At 38.3% G+C, this 22,670-nt stretch overlaps 1 protein-coding gene across 3 annotated transcripts; it reads left to right on the forward strand.

The window, feature by feature from the left end:
• Positions 1–3,539: 3,539 nt before the first annotated feature.
• CIBAR1 (CBY1 interacting BAR domain containing 1) lies at positions 3,540–22,280 on the forward strand. Of its 3 annotated transcripts, none has more exons than XM_068672254.1 (8): positions 3,540–3,800; positions 4,734–4,968; positions 6,602–6,670; positions 11,196–11,297; positions 14,614–14,718; positions 15,594–15,707; positions 16,959–17,078; positions 21,154–22,280. In XM_068672254.1, exons 1-8 carry the CDS (start codon positions 3,769–3,771, stop codon positions 21,235–21,237), a joined length of 861 nt encoding a protein of 286 aa, XP_068528355.1. In that variant the 5' UTR covers positions 3,540–3,768; the 3' UTR covers positions 21,238–22,280. The 3 variants fall into 3 exon arrangements, 2 of the variants coding, with proteins under 2 accessions (XP_068528355.1, XP_068528356.1); XM_068672255.1 differs by lacking the exon at positions 3,540–3,800 and adding an exon at positions 4,442–4,512; XR_011093108.1 differs by lacking the exons at positions 3,540–3,800; positions 15,594–15,707; positions 16,959–17,078; positions 21,154–22,280 and adding exons at positions 4,294–4,512; positions 13,165–13,400.
• The last annotated feature ends 390 nt before the right edge of the window (positions 22,281–22,670 follow it).

The following is a 22,670-nucleotide window of genomic DNA, read 5'->3' on the forward strand; positions in this document are numbered from 1 at the left end:
CATATAACTTCATAAAAGCGTGAGTCTCTGTAATGAATGAGATCAAAGATCCTGCTAGCCTGCTACCTCTGACAGTGGCCAAAGCTCTTTTAAAGAATGAAGGACACAACAGGCAAATGCATAAATCATCAAGAGGCGGATAAACTCTAACCAGTACTGACAAAATGGATGACAGAAGGTTATACCTGCCTACGGGTATTAGCCTGAGGAAATGATGTTTTACTGTTTTTTTAATTATGTTGTCATTTTTTTTTTCTCTAACTAACTGATTTTTAATTAAGATATCCGGAACTTGTTATTGGAGAGTTGTGCATTAGAGAACAATGGTTCCCAGAAACTGCCTCTTGTTCTTGAGAAAAAACAGAGAATAAGAGGTGGCCTAGTTCCTGGATTAAGTAAGGGAACTACAGACCCAAAGCAGTGAAATTACAGGAAAAGAGGAAATGTTCCAGCAGAAGAAAGCTCTTGAAATTATTAAATCTCAAAGAACAATCCCCAATCCACTATGAGCTAAACTCATATGCTAAAATTAATGTTTGACATCCAAGAACTACAGTGACTGCCCTTCTAATAATGGGGTTGGATGGCATAGGTGGAAGTGAACATGGAAAGTTATTAAAAAAAAAAAAAGTACTAAAAAGTAACAAAATATGCTAGAAAAAAAGAACTAATCACACAAACATACTCAGCACAGATGAACCTCTGAACTGTTGTGGATCAGTTTGTAATTAAACAATATATGAGACATCAGTTAATTCAAATAAAAGTGGCTGAATATTCTGCTGGTATTTGACATATATACCTAGGATAAACGCATTGTTGAAAATTCAATCCAGAAAAAATGGCTTTAGTTTCAGTTTTATTAATCAAGTTCATTTAAGTCGTGAGGACTCCTTTTGAGAGGAGAAAATTCCAGGGAGATTTCTGGGTGAGAACATTTCTAAACAAGTTAAGACAGACACAAGATATAACAAGATAAACAGACATCATCATAAACCCTGCTATTTGATTATACTCAGGAGAAATATTATAAAACACTGTCAACTGGATATTCCAGAGCTTTCTTATCTTCAGAATTTGCCATTGATAAGATATCATCATCTTTAGTATGTTATTCTGGAAACTTACTTAGAGGTAATAAGCAGGAAATTTGACATTATTTTCAACATCATCCTCCGTAATTATTTCTAAGTCATAGCATAAAAATATTTTTCCACTCCATGATTTGTGCAGCTTGTGCTCTTGTGCACACTCTGATGACTCAAAATTTCAATAGGCCCTCATGACATTAATTTTTTTCAATGTTTTATGTGCAGCTGAGGCTGCTGGGCTATACATTCCAGGAATATCTGTAGCATCATATTAAGAACAATTAAGTCAAATCACGTGCAAAATCAGCATATACAAATTAAGTTTTTAAATGTCTATGCCAAGTCCTATACTTTAGGATTGAAGAAGATTTAATTTGCAATAGTTGAAGATTAGCTGTCATTCCTCTTTTGTGTCTTGTTCCAGTAACAACCACTTCTTTCTTTGGTTTTAATCACAAGTAACTTTTCCTTATTTTGAAAGTATTTTACCCGCTCATTAAATGCCAGCCTCTGCCTCTCATGAGCTAGTAATTTGAAGCAAGTATTTTCTTACTTTTGCTTACCATGTAGCACTTTATACAACAGCATTCTGTCTTTAATAAGAATTTGAGGGTATTCTGGCACTTGCTTTGCTTTAGTTTTCCTGGGTGACCACGTTTAAATAGGCTTCAGATAGCAGAATAGATGTTTTCAACTTTCAGAGTTCTTAATGCAACAGAACTAGGTGAGAATTTGTGAGTTAGAGATCCAGCTGGAGTACAAGTGCTCCTGAAAAGACAGGACGTCTGCAGGAAACCAGGAGATTGTCCAAAGATGTCAAGGACAATGATTTGCAATAATGCGCTTAAAAACAGGAAGCTATGTGAGTACAAAAACTGTGAGGGGGAAACAAAACAAAACAGGATAAGCCTTGTTGAGGTACGTTGTATGCATATAGGATAGTGGTCATATATAACTGGAGCTACATAGAGGAATGAGGACTAAAGTGGCAGGAAAAGTTGCAGAAGGTGTGCAAGATAAATGAGACATAGACAGTATGAACCAGATAAATGTGGGAGAATTTGGGGAAGAAACTTTACAAGGCCACTAGTACCTAGGTGATCATATCAGTAATCCTATATAAAAACTCAGATTGCCCGAGTAATATCAATATCAATATCAAAACCACCAAATTTGTGTGCAGATGTAGCAAAATCAGGACCAATAAAGAAAAAAAAAATTAAGGCTGGATCATTTATTTTGGAGGGGATTGGGCAGAGAAAGGGAAGCACATGTGATTTCTGGAAGATTTGGTATGAGAGAGTAGAACAATGACAGATAGAATTGCACCCCAACAATAAGCAGGGTGATAGCATTGTAATTGTGTATAGTTAATATGACTTAAGAGTGAAAAACTCAAAAATTTCTATAGGGTGAGAAATCGTGGAATTGTACATTAATAAAAGTGATGTAATTATTAGATAGGTCATTTAATGGATTTATTAGATTATTAATAGTGGGATGATTAACCAATAAATTCTATAGCCTCTCATGTCAAGCCTGTGGTCAAAAGGAGAACAATCAGGCCTTTAGGTAACAGCTGATCTCTCACCCCTGGGTCCTCAAAAGGACTTTTTGAGATTATATGTTTTAGTCCATAAGAGCTACAAACTTTGGTGGTGAGTTTTACTACTGATTTCACAAACTTAACAGCTATAAATTGATGAAGTAGCCAAATCTTCAACCAGATCACTTTCAATTCATGGACTCCAGGACTCAGGTAAACCTGTAGAATTTTCTCATATATGAGAACATATGTAAATGCTTAACACTCATGCATAGCTTTATTTTGGAGTTGGTTTACACTGGATACAGCACAATTCATGACTTTCTTCTTTTAGAGCCTTTTCTGCACTTGTTTAGCACAATACCCATTGGGCCTTTGCCGTCTCTCTCTTTTCTCCAGCAGTGAGCCAGGGCAATGCCCACACAGCCCCTCTGAGTCACGTTTCCACGATAGCAGCTTTACAGAAAGGGTTTTTGTTGCTGTTTTGTGGGGTTTTTAGACCCTTCTTGGTGACCCACACCATTTCTCCCTAGGCCTGCCTGTCATCGGCAGCACTCCCTGTGAGGCTGCAAGCAGGTGAGCTGTTTCCACGCTACTGCTGGTGACTGCCAAGCCTAGAGGTTCAAAAATTTGAGAGAAAGGAGAAAAAGAAGAAAGAAAGGAGGGAGAGAAATGATGAGAGGAGGGAGAGAAAGGAAAGAAGGAGAGAAAGGAGAGAGAAGGAGAGAAGGAAGGGGAGGAAGAGAGAGAGAGAGATGGAGTGAAAGAGACAACAGCCTGCACACAAATGAGTTTATTTCATTAGCTTTTATTTTTAAGAGACAGCCCCGACCCTTTGTGCTCTGCCCATGCAGGGGCCGGGCCCTGCACCTCCCTGAGGGCCAACGGGACCGGCGGGCTCGGGCCTCGGGACCCCCAGGGCACGGCGGGGGTCGTTCCGCCGAGGGGGAGCCTGATCCCTGGGATACCCCAAGGCTCCCGAGCAGGACCCCCTGATGTCCTCGAGGCCTCAAGGCCCCGCCATGGGCGGCGAGGAGGAGCCCAGGCGGGCGGTGGTTGGTGTCCAAGGAGACCGAGCGCACGCCGAGCCCGCCCGCCGCCCGCCCTCCTTCCCGCCGGGCCGCCGCCGCCATGATGATGCTGGGCCGCGGGCTGGACGCCAGGTAACGGCGGCCTGAGGGAGGCAGGGGCGGCTCTGGGGGGCCTGTGGCGGTGAGGAGGAGGAGGAGGAGGAAGAGAGGAAGGCTCCGTTGGGCCTAAGCGGGCGGGTCCCGGTGCCAGGGTGTGGGGTTGGGGGTCCGTGGGGCCGGCCCGAGCCCCCAAATTGCAGGAGGGGGTCGGCTGCTGCCCTCAGCCGCCTCACGGAGCGCCGGTCGCTGGTGTACAGGGCGGAGGGGTGAATAATTTGGGGATTTTTGTCGTAGTGTGGAAGAACAAGCTCTCTTTTCAGCGGTCTGATAGACTGCTTGCTCTGAAGCAACATATCTGGGTTTTTGCCCATAACAACTTTTTTTCTAAAATATTTTTTCCTGAAGAATTCCTGAGGAATGGTGTTCGCTTGACTGCATTGCTGTTAAGTCTTAAAGTGTTAAATTGCTTCACATCCTTCTCATTTTCATGCGTTGCGATACAAAGATTCTCTAATACCTTTACAGATTTCCCTTCTGTTGCCTGATTTCTCCAACCACTGACTTGTTTCTGTAGATTACAGGCACTTGCAGGAAGCTGTCTAATCCTGCCTTCTTTGAGACCTGCAGATTTTGGTAGTGTTATGTTAGTAATTAACCCTAACGGTAACGAGCTTTTGCTAAACCACAATATGAAGACTTCTGAGGTGATTTTTGTGATTCATGTTTTCCCCTATTGGATCTTTAAGTATAAATCCTACGTTTTTGTTATTGTTACTTATATTAGCACATGGTATATTAGACCACTAGGACTCTTATCTTTATCTTTTTAAAAGTAGGTTTGTTTTGTGCTAAAATGAGATGTTTAAGTCACTTACAAATTATCCACAATGTAATTATACGGGTTTTATGCTGTGTATGTTGTAAACATTTTTCCCCTTCTTATTTTTCATTTTCTTTGGTATCTAGGGACAATCAGACTAGACAAATACAAGATGCCGTTTCAAATGTGGAAAAACATTTTGGTGAATTGTGCCAAATATTTGCTGGATATGTACGTAAAACTGCCAGACTACGAGACAAAGCAGATCTTCTAGTAAATGAAATATATGCATATGCAGCCACAGAGACACCAAACTTAAAAGTTGGACTGAAAAACTTTGCAGATGAATTTTCCAGACTTCAGGATTATCGCCAGGCAGAGGTACAAAATTAAAGCTGTACATGTTGTGTTTGCCATCTGAACTCTTCAGTTACTTATCTGTGATTAAAAGGGGTAAAATACGCTCTGTAATCTTAAGAGAAGCATGGAAGAAATCACTTTTAAATGTATCAGTGGCAGAGCGGGATAGGTTGCCAAATCATTCATGGTTTACTCTGCTAATAACTTTAGTGAAAACTGCCTGCAATTAACCCTGTTGAAGTCAGTGAAAGTATGCACATGAATGCTTACGGAATTTGAGAACAGGGCAAGCCATTTATCAGTCTCGCATTCCGGATTATAATTTACAGTTAATAAAGTGTTTTGGTTTTAGTTTCGTGACTTGAGTTGTGTAGCAACATTTTCCTTTTGCTGAATCTGTTACCAGAAGCAGTGTGGAAGAGAATTGTTCACAGGGCACTCTGAGAGCCAGTCTCTGGTGCTGTCAGGGACCACAGTTGATTTCTGTAAAGTTGCTTTTCAACACTTCAAGAACAGACTTGATGTGGATGTTTGTCAACATGGCCATTCATAGTTTTGAGAAGCTAAGAAGCGTTATAATTATGCATACAAAAGGAAAAGAGACTGAAGTGTTTGACATTCTTGATGTTTTCACTCCTTTTTTCAAAAAAGGAAACAATTCCACTCTTTCTATATTAACAAACATAAATTAAGACTTTTAAATTAACTTAATCTATTAACTATCTAGTTTATTAAAGAGAGAAAATAACCATGTGTCTTTCACATTGTACTTAGGGATGGATATTTAGGAAGTAATACGAAATCCAAGGATGTGGATAGTGTGGGGTTTTTGTTGTTTTTTCATAAGCTTTTATGCTTCTGGCTCCAACTGAACCACAAGTAAGCCATTATGCTTTAATGGGTAAATTGCTATCATACCGATCTGTTAATAGGGCAAATTTATATTATGGCTGAGGATATATATGAAGTTGTAAAACATGATCCCTTAATCTATTTTCACCTTTAAATGATGACTGTATTTTCAGTCAATGTTAGGTACCTATGCAACAATTTGAGTTTGCATCTTTACATTTCTAAGTGTGTTTTTACAATCTGGCAGTTGGCCTAAATCCTCCTACTGTGCCTGTCCTCAAACCACCACCGCGCTTTAAATGAAGAAAGGCAGAGGAAGAAATAAGAGCTTTTAGCCATTGAATCAAGTTCTCATTTGCTCATGGAAACCAGCTCAGCAATCTTTGTCCTGTTTCTTTTGTGCATCAAAGTAACACTTTCCATATGCATTAACAATGTAGGCAAGAGAAAATCGGTTTCAAAGGATTTTCCATTTCTGGTCTTCAGCTGCAGTGCTCTGTATGTAAATGTGAGGTTCTTACACAACAGGTGGAAGCATAAGCAAGCGAGATGGGCAGATTGTTTGGTATGTCTACGTTGTGTACTTCATTTAGAGACTCTTCTGCTATCCCACTGGTAGTTTAAATTACATTGTTTGACAGTGCACAGGTAGAGTGGAGTAAAGGAGGTATGTTTGCACAGCCGACATAGATTTTGGCTGAAAACATTCCTAATGCGTCTAGTGACTGGTAAATGAACCATCTCCTGTTTCTGCATATCACACGTGCAGATGATTTTAGTGACCTTGTGTTTTCTTTTGTAGGTTGACAGGCTTGAAGCCAAAGTTGTTGAACCTCTGAAAAGTTATGGGACCATAGTGAAACTTAAACGGGTAGGTTAAGCATGTGTTTTCTCTCAAACTCTGGCCACTCAGTTAAAATTTCTACTCTGCACTGGGGGAGTGGTTGTGATTTTTCATGTTGCATTAACCAGTGTAAATAAAAAATTATATGAGGATACATCTGGACTGAAGCTATCTATGTGTTGGAGGAAAAAGCTTTGATGTGAGGTGAAGGATATTCAGATTACTTGAGCCCAAGCAAAGACTTTGGAAAAAAATATGGGTAGTGTGAATGAAGCTTCCTGGATAGTGCAAATTCAGGTGGAAGATGTTTTCTATATAAATACTGTCATTTTTTTAAAATCTTAATATTTTTATTCACAGTTCCAAAAGATGGATTATGTGTAATGCTTTTGGCTCTTAGTCATCTGTATGCTGCCCCTAACAGCTTTTCTAAATTAGAATTGTGCATGGAAGTCTGTTATGTAGAAAACTCTTTTTGAAACTGAATAAATAATAAAAATAGGAAATAGGTAGTGGCGTGAATCTTGTCGCCATTGTGTGGAGTCATCAGGATGACCTGAAGAATCAAAAATAACTGAATTCTCTTTATTCTGGAAATAGTGTAGCCATAAAATGGTTGTAAAGTTCTTTCCTCTGGGAAGGACAGCTAGTTTTCCTTGAACAAGTAAATTTTAATAAGCAGACGCCAGCTTATGGGATGAAAGTAAGTTCTTTCTAGTATTTGTATACTAGATATATTACACAGAGGTTACCTTCACCCTGTAAACAATCTGTAATTGACATGTATATCTTTATCATAGTCTGTATAAATAGAAAAGGATCAACATTTGATGGTATTTTAGGTACAAAAAAATCTTAGCATGCTCATCATATTTAATCTGAGCACACTGTGGCATTCCATCTCAAGCTGTAGTATTTTTCATAGGTTTTTGTTCTTTTCATATGGTGAAGAAGTGAGCACAGTGATTCCTTCACTGCCTAGCTATCCAGCTTGGTCGGTAGAGAAACAGTTGTGAAGGATACTTCCTGCACCTGTGTGGTACTGCTTGTGGTCTGTAGGAAAGTTGTAGACTACAGTGAGAGACATGTGACGTGCAGAACACCACCGGGTGCTCTGCACATCCGAAGCATTGAAATCCTGCCCTCAGGTGTCCTGCATTGCCACTGGTAGCCTGTAAATGCTGAGGACAGCACCAACTGAAGCCAGGTCATGCCTCGGAACAATGAATGGCATTTCCTGTTGTCTTTGCCATTCAGAATGCTAGAAACTATGACATGATGTTTGTCTTAGCTACAGTGAGGAGTCCAAAAGCATTCCTGAGCTGTAAGTGGGGTTAACAATTACAGCAGCGCACCTTTGAACTAAGAGACACTTTGCTAAAGATGTAGGCCATGCTTTTGTTTTTCTTCCTACCCATTACTGTAAACTTTGGTTAAAACCTCAGCCGGCTGGTCTTCTATCATCCAACAGTGGGACATTTTTAGTGAAAAAAAGAAGTTTTATTACATAAAACTAGCACAGGCTGCTAGCTGTAGGACTGCTTTACGTTCGCTGGTTAAGTAAATGAGACACAACAAATCATCATGGCACTTCTTACGAAGGGGATGTTCTTGTTGGATGTGTTCCACGGTATACACAAACTACTTTCATGCTGTATCTTAAAAAGAAGTGTTGCTATTTCCTAAGGTGCTATTTGCTTTAAAGAGGTCCAGGTCAACTAGAATGCATTTGTCCTTTAGCTGCTAAAGCAGTAAAATTGTTTGAATCGCATGTTTATGCGTTTATAATGTTGAGTATCTCTTTGGGGAAGGTTTTGGCAGCCTCAGTGGAATTTAATGTAGTATTGGCCTGTAATACAGCTTCAGTATAGGATTTTAGGATTTGTTTCTGTTTCATTGTTCTACACATCAATCTTCATTTTCTGCTTTTTGGCAATTCTGTTCCTGGTTCCTTTTCTCTGTATAAAACAGGACATCCTAAAATCAAGGTGCTCCACCTGCAGAAGAAAGGACTGGTTTGCTTTAATAACCTCACTGACTAAAGCAGGTAACAGTACAGTGGCGAGGATCTGCCAGCTCTTCGTCTGGTGGCTGTAGCTGTACTTATGAATGGTTTGAAATGAGATGGCTGAACAGAGTGACTTAAATGCATAGTTTAAAGCCAGTGGAACTATGAGCAATTTAATATTCTCTGTATCTAACCTGCATCTCCCTGGCAATTACATTCCATCCCATTTCTCCTTGGATGTAATTAAAGCATGTTTTCCAAAAGCACATCCAGTCTTAGTCTGAAGACACTGGGGGAGAACGTAGGACTGTTTGTGGTATTTAGTTAGAGGTTCGTTGATGTTTGTGGTGTTTTGTTGTAAATGAAAGATTTCTCATAATCTTTGGTGTTTATGTTCCACTAAGATTAAAGAGCTCTATGATACCTTGTTTTCTTCTGGGTGAAGGTATTTAGATGCTAGTAAAACCATTTTTTCATTCTTTTCAGTTAACTAAACATCTCAACTCCCAATTCTTTCACCATAATGACATCTTCCCCAGCTTTTGAATATTTCTATGGCTCTTTCTGCACCCTTTTCAATTTTCCTACATCCAGGATAAAATATGTATGTAACCGTGCCCTACCTTTGTATATCCAAAACATCTGTAAAGCTGTGCCACAGCAGCACCACATCTTTGTCAGTCTCTGGTAAGCACAAAGAGGCGTATCTGGTACCTGTTCGTGCTGCAGAGAACAGAGGTAGAGAAGGGAACAGTGCAGTCCTGTAGGCATTTCCGAAGTTATTATATGCTAAAAAAAAATACTGAATTTTATAATGGTAACTAATGGTTTCTTCACCATTCTTAAGTCTGCTTTGGAGTGAGGTCAGAGCCCTTTGAGCCTAGTGTTAATTCGGAGTGGCTGGTGTAAATGGGCCAAGGCAGTTGGTGCTGGTATCGGGGCTCACTCATTACATAATACCAAGCATTCAGCTGTGATTATGAGATACAAAACGGCTGTGTTCTGTGGCAAAAATACACTTTTTTTGCCTATTCTCTTTCTGTACCTTTAATTTGAAATGTAGAGCTTTAAAAATATATTTATTATTGCTTTTCTTGCAGCTGCATGGTTTTCATAAAGGAGAAAGCCCTTTCCAGCAGCCTGTCAGATGACCCAAAAGGTGCTGTAACTTCCCTTTTGCACGAAGAGAAGCAAAATTAGTTTTGATAGTCTAAAGTTGTGGTTGTTTTTTATTATCACAGACCAGCTTTGCGTCCCTAAAGTTAAAGCAAACTAACAGTTGTATACATGAGGACATACGAACAGACAGGAAAGATAAAAACTAAGAATAAATTGCTTATTGTGATGCTGACCTCATTACAGACTCGTTGAAGAAACACACAGCACTTTGAGACTTGGCAGGCTTGTTTTTGTCATTGACTAGTGACCTGGTCACAGGATCCCAGAACTTTGAAAGAGAAATATTCCTCGTTGCAGGTCTTCCAGGCCAGGAGAAGGAGACCTGCAACCATGATAAAATTCTGGAATCCCAGGAAGGAGCACAGACAACTTCCTGAGATGATAGATTTAAGAGCATTAGGACACTTCAATCTATTCCATTTTGGAGGGCTAGATAAATGGGAAGTGTTCTTTTTAGAGGAACTGATGGCCTAAAACGTCCATCCACTGGCTGCCTCGGGTAGATTTGGTCAGATTGATTCCTTTGGGTTGTCTGCTTGTCTTAAGGTACGGTTCCTTTAAATTAGGGTCACCAAAATTAGTGACATCTCTCATACCAGGGCAATGGAATGATACGTATCTGACTGAAAATTGTAGTTTCCATGTATGCCAAACTGTTTGCAAAACAGACTTTTATAGCACAAACAAGAATTTCAAAGCTGTATGTAAGCATTCTGAAATCATCGTGTATCTTATATCCTGCTTCTCCCTCAGAAATGAAGAGCAGAAATATTTATCAGCAGCATGTGCCTTCCCTATATCAGTGTTTTTTCTTCAGCTACATCATTACTTGGATGTATTTTGTTCCAAATGTATTTAAACACCTAGCTCACTGCATATGGAACTATGCAGTTGAACCCTTTCAGCCATGGATTTTCTAGGGTATCTTAAGCTCTTTGTAATGGTTTTCTGTTCTTAATTTCTCCTGTTTGTTTTCTTCCTTACTGATTTGTTAGACGTTGCTTTTTAGTTCTGGATGCCAACTTTAGTCCATCGCTGAACTAGAATAGCCCTGTCTTCTTACTGCTTTGGGGGTCTCAGCTTTTGACTATGTACTGTACTTTTTCTGAAAAGCTGCAAAATTCTTTTTCTTCACTTTTTAAATTGTACTGTGTGCTACAGAGAGTTATGCAAGGCACTAAACTCTCTTGGTCCCCACTGTCTTATCTTTTAGGGGATCATTTAACAGGGTAAGATCAGTAAAATCTGGTTTTGTTCAAAGCACAAGTTTTGTTCATGTTTTCTAGGCAATCCCTATATGACGAAAAATGCATTTCATGTTTTCCTAGATCTATTTCAAACATATCTAAACCATTTTATTTCCAGGATGATCTTAAAGCAACTTTAACAGCAAAGAATCGAGAAGCCAAGCAGTTATCTCAACTGGAAAAGACACGTCAGCGGAACCCGTCAGATCGACACATCATTGTATCCTGCATTTCTAGTGACTATAAGAAATATTTCTAAAATGTTATGGCAATTGTATTTAGAAAGCAGTAGAAAATTGCTTTTCAGAGGGACTATTTCAAATAATATTAGAGAGACTATGTTGATTTTGAATGTAAGTAACTTTTTGTAAACTTTGTGATAACGAGGTGAAGGTTATGATAGTTGCTTTGTTACCCAACCCCATTTTGACTGAAAAGAAACTGAAGTATTTGATACGTTCATGCCAGAGAGGTAGTCATAGATTACATCTAAGACATTGGCAAGTTTTGAAAGTAAGTGGAATCAGACACCTTTTTCACTTCTGTGGATTTTTATTGTTATATTTACATTTGCCCTTTTGGTGGTTGTGCTTCCTTGTACCTAGACAGGGCGTGAATTTGTGTGATGGGAAAAGTTGTAATTCTGCTGGAAGAATACTCAACCAGACTACTCTTCCTCTCAAGAGACTGATGACCCTCCCCAGTATATTGTTCTGTATCACAGAGGGAAAAATTAAGCTTCTACAAAACTTCCATTAAAACATCATTGATGTTTCAAATTCTGAAACAATCAGCTTTTAGGAAATGACAATTTCCTAATCCTTTGGGGCAATCCTAGTTCAGTCCCCTTGTGCCTTTATATTATGATACAGCATTTAAGTTCATGACCACATGCTGTTTATTTTTTCTTACACCCCGGGGTTGGACTCAGGATTGCATAGTGAAGCAGTGCTATTCGTTATAGGATTTCATCAACTTTATTTCAGAAATGATGATCTTTCTAGCAAGTGGAGCATGGGACAGCAGAAAAAGAGAAATGATTGTGATGGTCAAACGCCACCCAGGAGAATTGCATTCTATTTTTCCCTTCTGCTGAAGAATTTCTATTTATTACTAATCAAATCATTTAAATCAAGAGATGACTAATCAGAGTTCCTCAGGAGACAAGGACACGTGCGTCAGCTGTGGGGTTGGAATTTGAGCTGTGATGCAGAGTTCTCTTCCAGCAGGATTAAGGAAGTAAATCTTAGCAGTAACATATTATCCCCGCAGGGAAGCTGTTCCCTGTTTTCCTTCCTCTTGCACTAATTCCTAGTTGATTTCACATACATATTGCTGGCACTTCACTTGTTTCTTCTTGTCTCTTTGCTAAGCTTCTTCCAAACACCCTTCCATGGCCTAGCTTCTTGTAACACCTGTGGGTTTTGTACTTAAAACTTTGCCTGAAAACTTAAGTCTGAGTAGAGCCTATTTTTGGATATGCCCAAAGGCATGTGCCTTCCAAACACTGTGTGTTTGCATTTAAAGTGATCAGCACAAAATACTGGGAATCAGGAAGACATCGTGCAACTTTCTTCCTGGCCCAAGGAAGCCTCACAGGCTCAGCACTATAAACATTCTTTGCCTTGGGATAGAAAAGAACAGTACAATAGAGTAAGCTAAGTGTCAGACCACTGGTAAAGAAATGCTTAAAAACCGGGGGGGTAGTACAGCTTTGCAAAGAAAACCTTCTCAGATGTGTGTATATATATATATTCTAATATAAAAATGATTTTTTTAAATTTCTTTTTTCTGAAATGATCTAGCTAGGTTGTCTGAATTAAAAAAAAAAAAAAAAAAAAAAGTAACTAACCAAAATGTAAGTCCAAGACAAACAGCTGTCCTGTTTATAATACAGAAGTCATGATAAATTATATGACTTGTAACAGGAAGCTTCAGACAACATAATAGTAACATCCTCCAAGTACACAGAAGTTCTCAAATATCTCAGGTAAATATTTCACAATGTATAGTAATTGGAAGTAGAAACAGGTACTTTTATGAATATTTATTATTTTGCCATTTGTTTCCTTTACTAATATTTCCAGTCACAGGTGAGTGCTTCAGAAGAGGCAGTTCTAAACTGCTGCTGTACAGACTGCAGGTTCTGCAAGTTTAAACACTTCACTCTACAGCAAACAAAATTCCTTTCCCAAATCATCTGCGCACATCTGGCCAGTCTAAGATGGATCAAGAAGATATATTTGATTATCATAGAAATAACGTAGTGTGTTTGCATGTGTAATGGCTGCTCATGCATAACAGCTGCCTTCTTTTACTGAGAGTGAGTGATTGCAGTAATTGGGAAAACACAATATGTCTTTTTTTTACTCTGCTTACCTCCTGTGCTTTGGACAAAATCAAGGAAAGGAGATGAGTACGTGACCTGATGGAATACATTCAATGCAATACTGTCCTGGGCTACATCAAACGAAGCGTGGCCAGCACGTCACAGGAGGTGATTCTCTGCTGTGATGTGACCCCACCTGGAGCACTGTGTTCAGCTCTGAGGCCCCCAGCATAAGAAAGACGGGGACCTGTTAAAGCAGGTCCAGAGGAGGCCGTGAAGATGCTCAGAAGGCTGGAACACCTCTCCTGTGAAGACAGGCTGAGGGAGCTGGGGTTGTTGGGCCTGGAAGGCTCTGGGCAGACCTCCTGCAGCCTTCCAGTACCTCAAGGGGGCCTGCAGAAAAGCTGGGGAGGGACTCTTTGTCAGGGAGTCTAGGGGTAGGGCAAGGGGGAGTAGTTTTAAAGTAGAGGAACTGTATTTATGCATTAGTTCTTGGCTTGTGTGATCTCTAACTGCCCAGTTGAATATATTTTTATAAAATAATTATATAAAATACATTTCGTATTAAAGATACACATGAAATGCTTTTTAACCTAAAAAATATATTGGCTCTAGTCTACGGATTGAGATACTTATGGGAGAAGTGCATTAGTTCCAGCTGCTGCTTTACTGTCTAAAGAATTTATAAAACCTTAGACAAGGTTTAGTGTGTGGCACTGGAAGAGATTTGTTCTAGACACAACAGGTTGATCTGCGCTGAAAAATAAAGGGCAATATTGTCTGCTTTTCCAGCAATCTGGCCTGTGCATTCCTGTCTTCTCCTTTATTATTAGCTCTAAAAAATTACCTTTTTGTGAAGTGTAATCCCTTGGGGGTTTACCCATCTGGGCTTAACCCCCTGAGCCCAGTCACTGTGTGGTCAGATCATGTCTGGGCTGGATTTGCAGAATTAGCAGATAAGCATTTAGAAAATGGGTAGGGCAGTGAGACTCTCCTGATTGCCTGGAGCTAGTCATTTCTCATGTTTCAGATCAAAACCACAACACTATAGAAGACATCTTTATTAAGCTACAAACACATTTACGGATACAGTAATCCAGAAATGTAGTATTTTGAAAACCCAGATTCAAAGGTTTCAGAGCAATTAGATAGCAAATAGCTTTGTATCAAATACAGAACTAATTTCACCTTTGTGTTCTTTTACCAGGCTGAAAGTGAATTGCAGAGAGCTTCGCTGGACGCAACTCGAACAACTCGGCAATTAGAGGAAACAATTGATAATTTTGAGAAACAGAAAATAAAGGACATAAAAGTAGGTGTGCTTATGTTTCAGTATATAACATCATCTTCATCTTGCATAACATTTATTATAGTTACTCTTCAGCAAGATTAAGCAACAGTTAGTATTAATTTATGCTTACATAAATAAAAAGCTTGTGATATTGACTATTTCATAATCCAAACATCCAGAGCTTTGCAATTTGAAAATCAGTTCATTATTTTTACAGGTTCTCAAATTCCAAATTTTCGTATATTAGATGGTGTAGTATCTGCAGTTTCCAACAGTTGCTGTATTCTACTTCACTGGTAGCTGCATTTCGTAGTAGAATGATGTGTGGATTTATATCAACAAGATTAACGGAAATAGTGAGAAGTAAATAATATATTTTACATGCCAGAATTTGTATAGGTTACTGCAGTGTAGAAACCACTAAACGCTTAGTGACTGCAAATACAAAGCTTTCATTTCTCTCAATCTCAAACGTCGAGTGGCTCAAGTCCCAAAAACTACAGTAATTGAAAAACATTTAAATTATGTGATCTCAAATTCAATTATAAAAGTGAGATAGTTTTTATTGGAAAAAAAAAAAAAGACTAAATAGGAAAGAATGGTGAATGGGAATAGGAGAGATTGTTGGGGAAAAAAAAAAACAGCCAGTATTTGATGTTAGATTAATACGAAAAAGATTGCGTGAGTTCTGAACGTATCAATAAAAGCTTTTATATGTCTTTTATTACAAACCAAAAAACACATAACTATCTGTAAATTATAAATATGTATGAAGTTTACAGTTAATCTTTCCCCATAAGTTAAAAAGATACCTATCAATAAAGAAAAAGTCCCTGGCATTTCAAGTAGAATGTACTCTATAGCATTAAGAAAACTTTGTTCTTATTTGTTTTTAGAACATATTTTCTGAATTTATAACCATTGAAATGTTATTCCATGGGAAAGCTTTAGAGATTTATACTGCTGCCTACCAAAATATCCAAAATATTGATGAAAACGAAGATTTAGAGGTAAGAGTAATTTAAGATTTGCTTTTCAGTTTACTTACTACATAAAGACAGTTTTCATACTTCAGTGGTATACATGTCCCATGCAACATTACTTTTCAGGTTCCCAGAACAAGCTTCTCATTCACACTAAGCCCTTTTTTGCATTTATCCAATAAAATAAAGGTCCACGGGTTTATAAACTGTGCGATTTTAGAAGCAGACAAGAACCATGGTGACCATCTAATCATTCTCACAAAGACAGATAAGAGACTTCTAAATTAATTGCCATTCCAAGCTCAGCTAGTCCCAGTTCTTAAAGAACACTTCTGCAGTGAATCTTGCTGTAAAGATGCACAGTAAGACAGAATGTTATACTGCTCTGATAAGATCATCTAAAGACTAATTACTCCATTAAAAATCTTTATCTTCTTTCTGTTCTGAGTTCTGTTTTCTTTTTTCATCTTGCAGTTGTTATTTTTCATTACGCTGTACGCCATAGCAATCTTGTACTGCTGTAGTTTCACAATTAAAAGGGCATGTGACACCACTTCAGAAATACCCCTTAAGTCAGTATTTTACCTTTCACAGCCAGGTTTCTGGTTTCATTTTAGTGTTCTTGCTGATTTGACAAGATATGCTTTCCATGCAAATACTGACTTACCATAATTCTACTCTCCTCCTTCACATTATTAATAAGGTCCTGCATGAATAGTTCTATTATTTTTAGTATCAGGCTGATAGTCCTACAATTTACTCTTTTTGGCTGTTGGAAAGAACTTGTCAGTATAATGGATACCACATTCTCCCCTGTGTTCTAAGGGTTTTCCAAAATAGTTCTTGAGCTGCAGATCACTTGAACATTTCAGACAAAATTCCTGACATAGCTGTGACTGGCAGCAAGGATTTGCTTGTGAAGGGGCCAGGAGTTCATCTTCCCAAGAACTGGAGAGCCTGAGGTGGAGCTGCTGCAGTTTATAGCTCTAGCTCTGGGTTAGCCTGAAGCTCAGCTCTCTATTTTGATGGGAAACCACTGCAGTTTTTCACTTGTGAATCCCCTCAGATATCTGAAGAATGTTTAAATTGACCACATAAATGTTTTGATAATGTCTTAGGTTGAGCAAGGATGTTATTTCAGCTAAAAGCAATCGCTCCAAACTACAGCTGGTGCATCTATCTAGAGCAGGGCTAATTGCCCAATGCTGAGTTTTTGTTAGCTTCAGTCTTGGTGAGGGTATCATGATACCAAAGTAACAGCTTTCTTCATTTGAACAGGTTTTTCGGAGCTCGCTTTACCCACCAGACTACCAGTCTCGCTTAGACATAGTTCGTGCAAATTCAAAGTCCCCCTTGCAAAGAACCGGCTCCTTAAAATCTTCATTGAAGACAGTACAGGTAAGAAAGAAAGATTAAATACCAGCTCACTATATTTATTAAAAGAATGTCTTAAGGAGAACCTTAGCTAATGGAAATGAGTCTGCTCTCTTTAGTGAATTCAGGACAAAGTGATTTCCAGTGATACCATTTCTTTCATTAGTGAACTCTGGCATCTTGTACAGCAAAGATCTAGGAGCTTCTTGGGAACAGAAGTGCTGTTCTTTAAGTAATATTTCCATTTTCTTAGTCACAGTGGATTCTCTACCACATGGTGACTCAGATTAGCGATACCTCCTACAACGAAGCAAAACACTGAGCTACACACCTTCAAATTCAAATTCAAAGCAGGTGAAGGAACAGAAAGATGATTTAAAAAAAGGCAAAACAGCAAACAGTGTTACTGCTTTTGACCTAGCTACCTTGCAAAAATATATGACTGTTTGCAGCAGTAAGCTTACAGACATCATCACAAAATGACTGAATTTTTTCTTCATTACAGCTTTAATCATGTAACTGAGGTGATTCTTTAGCAGTGGTTCAATTACCGAGATGGCCAGATATAAAATGTACGCATCCCATCTTCCTTCTTTGGATGCACTGGTATCGTACCAGTAGACAGTTTTCTTCACTTTGTACATTACCCCTTCTCTGCTCTCAACACTTAAAGGAAGGATCATTACGGTTGAGTTACTCTGTTAATGAAAGTGTGAGTCATGCCATCTGAACAGATAAAAGAATCCAGGGCATGGAGACCAATGTTAGCATTAAGATTCCTTACCTCTTTACCAAACAACCAAATTTCAGGTATTTAAGATTCGTGGGTTGTGTTTTGTTTTGTTTTTTTTTCCAGAAAGTATTTAACCATTCATTTTCTGAAGCCCAGAGAGAGCCGTCAGAAATCCGTTGCCACATTCCTTGAGAATTCCCTGTGGTACCATAAAACTGTCTCAGTGTTACGGAAGTATTTGTAATTACTTCAAGGTGCCACAGCTAGCTGTATTTTGGGACTGTCTTTAGAAAAACAGAAATCTCAATGTGTGTATGCCCAGAGGTGGTGTGGGCTCCATTTTGACTAACTTGCAAGTTTACCTCTCTTTCAGCTATATAATGTAGGTGTTCATGTTCTCTTAACCTATTAATGAAATATCTGAGAGAAATGAGACCTAGGGGGAAACAATGCCATCTTACTGTGCTAGGCAACGGATCCAGGGCAGGGGTGGAGTGCCTGAATGCAGTCACTAGAGGGCAGTAAAAAGACGCAGACATCTTGTTGGGCACCCACACACACGTTGCCCTTTTTGGTTCTGCAATTAGTATGTTTGCATCAGAACCTTGGGTTACACTAGGAGCTGCAGTCTCTTAAACCCACCTCCAAACATTCACTAGCAAAAAACGCTGCTTTCAGCAGAGCCTTCAGGTGAGTGGTTTTATCTTTCTGGGGATCTTCCATTCCCAAAGTTTTCACATCTGTTTGATTCATGCACCATAACAATCTTTTACTGCCTACATAAAGCAGTAGTTTGGAATTTTCGATTTAAAGCAATATAAATTGTACTGGTAAGCAGTTTGCAGAACGACACAGAGTAAGGCTGCAGGAAGGGGAGAAAAAACAACCTGTAGAGGGGAAAAAATACTGCATATCAGATAGACAAATACTGTATTATGTAATTCATCCTTTCAGAGGATTCAGCTCATGCCATCCTAGAACAAGTTTCTGGTTCTTTCCAGTAGTTTTCAGTGTCAGAAATCTGAAGTACTCCTTGAGCTGGATTCACTTTGGAGAAAGTACTGCCTCCTTTTAAAATTCTAGTGCCTTGATTTGAGGTCTAACTTGGTCAAGCAACAAGATAATTTGGCATGTGTCCCATCACTTACAGGATGGCTCCCCATTATGAGAAGACCTTTTCAGACATTTTAAAATATTTTTTTTTAAACAGGAGTATTACAGATACTTAGTTTTACACAAGTGCTGAAAAGGCTATTTAAGTTTTCATAAAAATACTTAGTGAATCCCTGCATTTTGCCCTTTCATCAGCAGTTTTTCTCTAGTTTTCATTGTCTTGATTCAGGTTGGTTTGCTGTATTTTAGACAGAACTATTAGCAGAAAATAATGACTTCTTCTAGGTACTTTATTCAGATTTAGCTACAAGGGTTTTAGGCACATGCATTTAACTGGTTTGCACCTGTTCTTCTAGGGCAGAAAAATAGTTTAACCATGGCTGAAACTGTATGCAGCAAGGTGTTCCAACACCTTCCACTATGTAAGACATGAAGAGAGAATGGCAGGAGCAGAAAATTGCCATGCTTTCTGTAGCACAAGCAGTGAAGCATGCGGCTGAACAGCATGAGCAGGGACAGCCATCACCTACATGCAAACTTAGGAGCATTCATTTTCACATAAAATAGCTTAGGACAAGAAACAACAAATTATCAAGTTCCATTACATTTTTTAAAAGCAAATTAATTTTTCAGGTACTGGTACGTTCTAGCTTTATGGCAAAAATAACATGGGTTTAAACTGCCTCATTTTCTTTCTCATTTTCCTTACTCTGATCCATTTTGGTTCTCAGGTTAGCCACCAGCTTACCTCCATCAGTGAAAGTATTTAGTTAGCTCTTTATTTAATTACAGAGTGGTCAGAGATACTCGACCAGCGAGTAGAAAGAGCCTTAAACCTCAAATGAGCACCTCATATTCCAAGAGAGGGGAAGCTTTTATTCAGAAATACGATTGAAGCTCTCGAGAATTTCAGATGCTCTTAAATAGAGGAGGAAAAAAAAAGAGGGGGAAGAAAAAAAAAAAAAAGGAACTTGGAAGATGAGTCTGTTGAAATGAAGCTACCTTACCAGGTTCAATTTGCAGCACTCCTTTATCTTCAATTCCAAATCAGTGTCATTGTCTCTGTCTTCTTTCCCAGAACGAATTGCTGCATTAGGCATTTACACTAAAGTTAACCCAGTTCCATCTAATGATTAACTCCATTTTCTTTTAAGTTCAAAAATTTGCAACCAAGTATTTGCTTAAAGCTGAATCATATATTTTGTGAGCATCAACACCACTAAGGATTCTTCTGCTTTCATTAGTTCACTAATTACACAGTTTTGCACTCACCAAGTTTTTTTGTTACGTACATAGCTGTATAAATTAAGAGATCTCACAAGTCAGAATTTAATAACCAGTTTTTAAGAACCCTTAAAATAGGGGGTTGAAAATAAAAGGGCAAGTTTTGTCTTCAGTACTGAAGTTTGTGTATGTAGCTGCACGTGAGAAAACTCAGGAAACATTAGAGCTGCAGATGCCCTCAGAGAACTGCTGAACCCAAAATCATTTTTGAAAAGCATTCTTGATGATTCAGATAGCTGTCTTTCTTGAATTTAACGTTCCTTTTTTTCCAGGGGAGAAAAAAGGTATTCTACTTTAAATTGTAAATGTTTCATCTTATATGAATACTCTCTCTTCAATAGGAATTAGAGCTCTCATTAGAAGAAAGTACTGATGGCAGAGCCTTTCAGATAAGATGAAAGCTGAGCAGCTGGCATTTTATTATTATTTTTTAATATTTGATGAACCAAAAAAGGACTGAAGTTACCACTCTGAAGGGCAAGCACTGATGGTCAGGGAAACAAGTTCATATATAAACCAAGACTTCTGGTAAAGTATTTAATTTATTCTCAGAAACAGTTCAGAGCAGCACAGTGTTGAGCTTTTAATTTAACTGAAGAGGTTTGATGTCTTCAAAATAAGATTATGCCTTAACACTCACCTTCAACCTGCCATCTAGGGAGCCAACCAGCAAAAACCTAACACCCTGTTGCTTTTTAACATTAATTCAATTACTGCATAGCTTTCCCTGCCATGTAATAGCCTTCAGGAGTATGGGGATTTTTAGCTTTCAAGATTCATTTACTGATTTTCTGGTTGGTGTTCTGTTACCTTTCTGTTGGCATGGTGCACTTTACCATAAATTGCAGGATTAAGGGATAAAGACCACCACCAAGCATCCAACGAACAAGACTTGAAATGCCAACAGAGTCGTTTTCCTTCCAGCATTAGATACATACTTGATTTACTTTTGTTGAATTTTCCTTTTAGATTTCCAACAGCATGCCAAGGAAAGAGGAGGAGGAAGAAGAGGAAGAAGATGATGAAGATGATGATGATGAGGAAGAACTTTAGATGCTACAAAGAGATGTAACAAAACTGAATGTCTTTTTTTCTTAACTGACTGGAAAACAGAAAAGACTTCCCTTTACCTAAAGGCTTTTATGTATTAATTACAATATTAAAAACTTCCCTGAGGTTGTATTTTTTTAAATTCCATCAGGAGCAAGAATTGCTACTAATAGTAGTGTATTCTACAGACAACAAATGACCAGTTTCAAAGAAATGGAATTAGGTTTGCTGCAAGTGGACAATTTCAGCAGCTAGGAAATGAAAACTGTAAATAGTATCTTCTATTAGATATGCATAGGTGCTATATTGCAGTCACAGTTGCTTAAACTTACATGACAAATGACATTGAAAAACTGCACGAAGCTGACAAGCAGTTATGAACGTAAGGGTTTTGCTTGTTATTTTGCCAATATATTGCCACATTCTGTAGCTACACACCTCTCTGTTCAGTAAATCCTCTAGTGGTACCTGTCCTAACTGGTTTTATCCATCCTAAAGTAACAATCCTGTTACATTTCATTTCATTTTGTTACACACCCTGGATTACAGAAAGCAGAGCGGGGCATATTGTTCTCTCATTATTTTCCTGAGACTTGTCTAAGATGACTTTTGATTTCTTTACACATGCACAATGAAGCATTAACTATTAAGGGCCTAGCCCAGGATCTTGTTTTAATACTGCATTGCTTTTAAATAAAAGTGCCTTCATACTAAAATTAGGTAATATTTTATATAACTGACATTTATTATGAATTGACATTCTGTATATATAGTTTGTTTCCTGTGTTTATTTGGTTGATTCAGTTATCATTTCCATCCAATGCATCAGAAATTACACATTTTTGAGTGTAATTTCCAGGTCTAGTATCTGCTAAATGTGTATGATTTTCATTACTACAAAAAAAAACAAAAAACATTTTTAAAGGTTTTTGAGATGTTAAGCACATGTATAAAGCCAGAATTTAAACCTGTAACTGGGAAAACAGTTTCAAGTTATAAGCAAATACTCTCAGTTAAGGAAATAAACCATAAAATGATTTTTTTAATATTGATGCTGTGTGTGTTCACTGATGCAAAGCATGCAACACAATTGTTCTAACAGGTGAGAAAACAGGTTTTGCCAAAAATTAACATGAGGAAAATAGAAGTGAAAATGTCAGTATAGAGGGCTCTGGTTTAAACCCAGGAAATAGTTTTACGGATGAATTATGTATATCATCACTTACCTACTGTTGACAAGAAGCAGAATGCTAATGACCAGAAATAGCAATGACCAGAATTGGTAATTACCAGAATTTAGCAGAATGCTAAAATGTATTTAGGAAACAAATTCCCCTCTATTTCAGCACGTAGGGCACTTAGATAGATACTGGTATCATTACTGATCATCACCACTTTCCCATTTCATATTCTGTCAAGTCATGTAGTCTACGTCC

Source organism: Anas acuta, chromosome 2, assembly GCF_963932015.1.
Source record: "Anas acuta chromosome 2, bAnaAcu1.1, whole genome shotgun sequence".
NCBI lineage: Eukaryota > Metazoa > Chordata > Aves > Anseriformes > Anatidae > Anas > Anas acuta.

What these genes read in the sequence shown, in the direction of transcription:
- CIBAR1 (XM_068672255.1), top strand. Translation starts at nt 4,457, where the DNA reads ATGAAGACTTCTGAGGTGATTTTTGTGATTCATGTTTTCCCCTATTGG. An exon ending in CCATAGTGAAACTTAAACGG is followed by an intron (nt 6,671 to 11,195) that starts GTAGGTTAAGCA and finishes TTTTATTTCCAG; the next exon opens with GATGATCTTAAAGCAACTTT. An exon ending in AGAAAATAAAGGACATAAAA is followed by an intron (nt 14,719 to 15,593) that starts GTAGGTGTGCTT and finishes ATTTGTTTTTAG; the next exon opens with AACATATTTTCTGAATTTAT.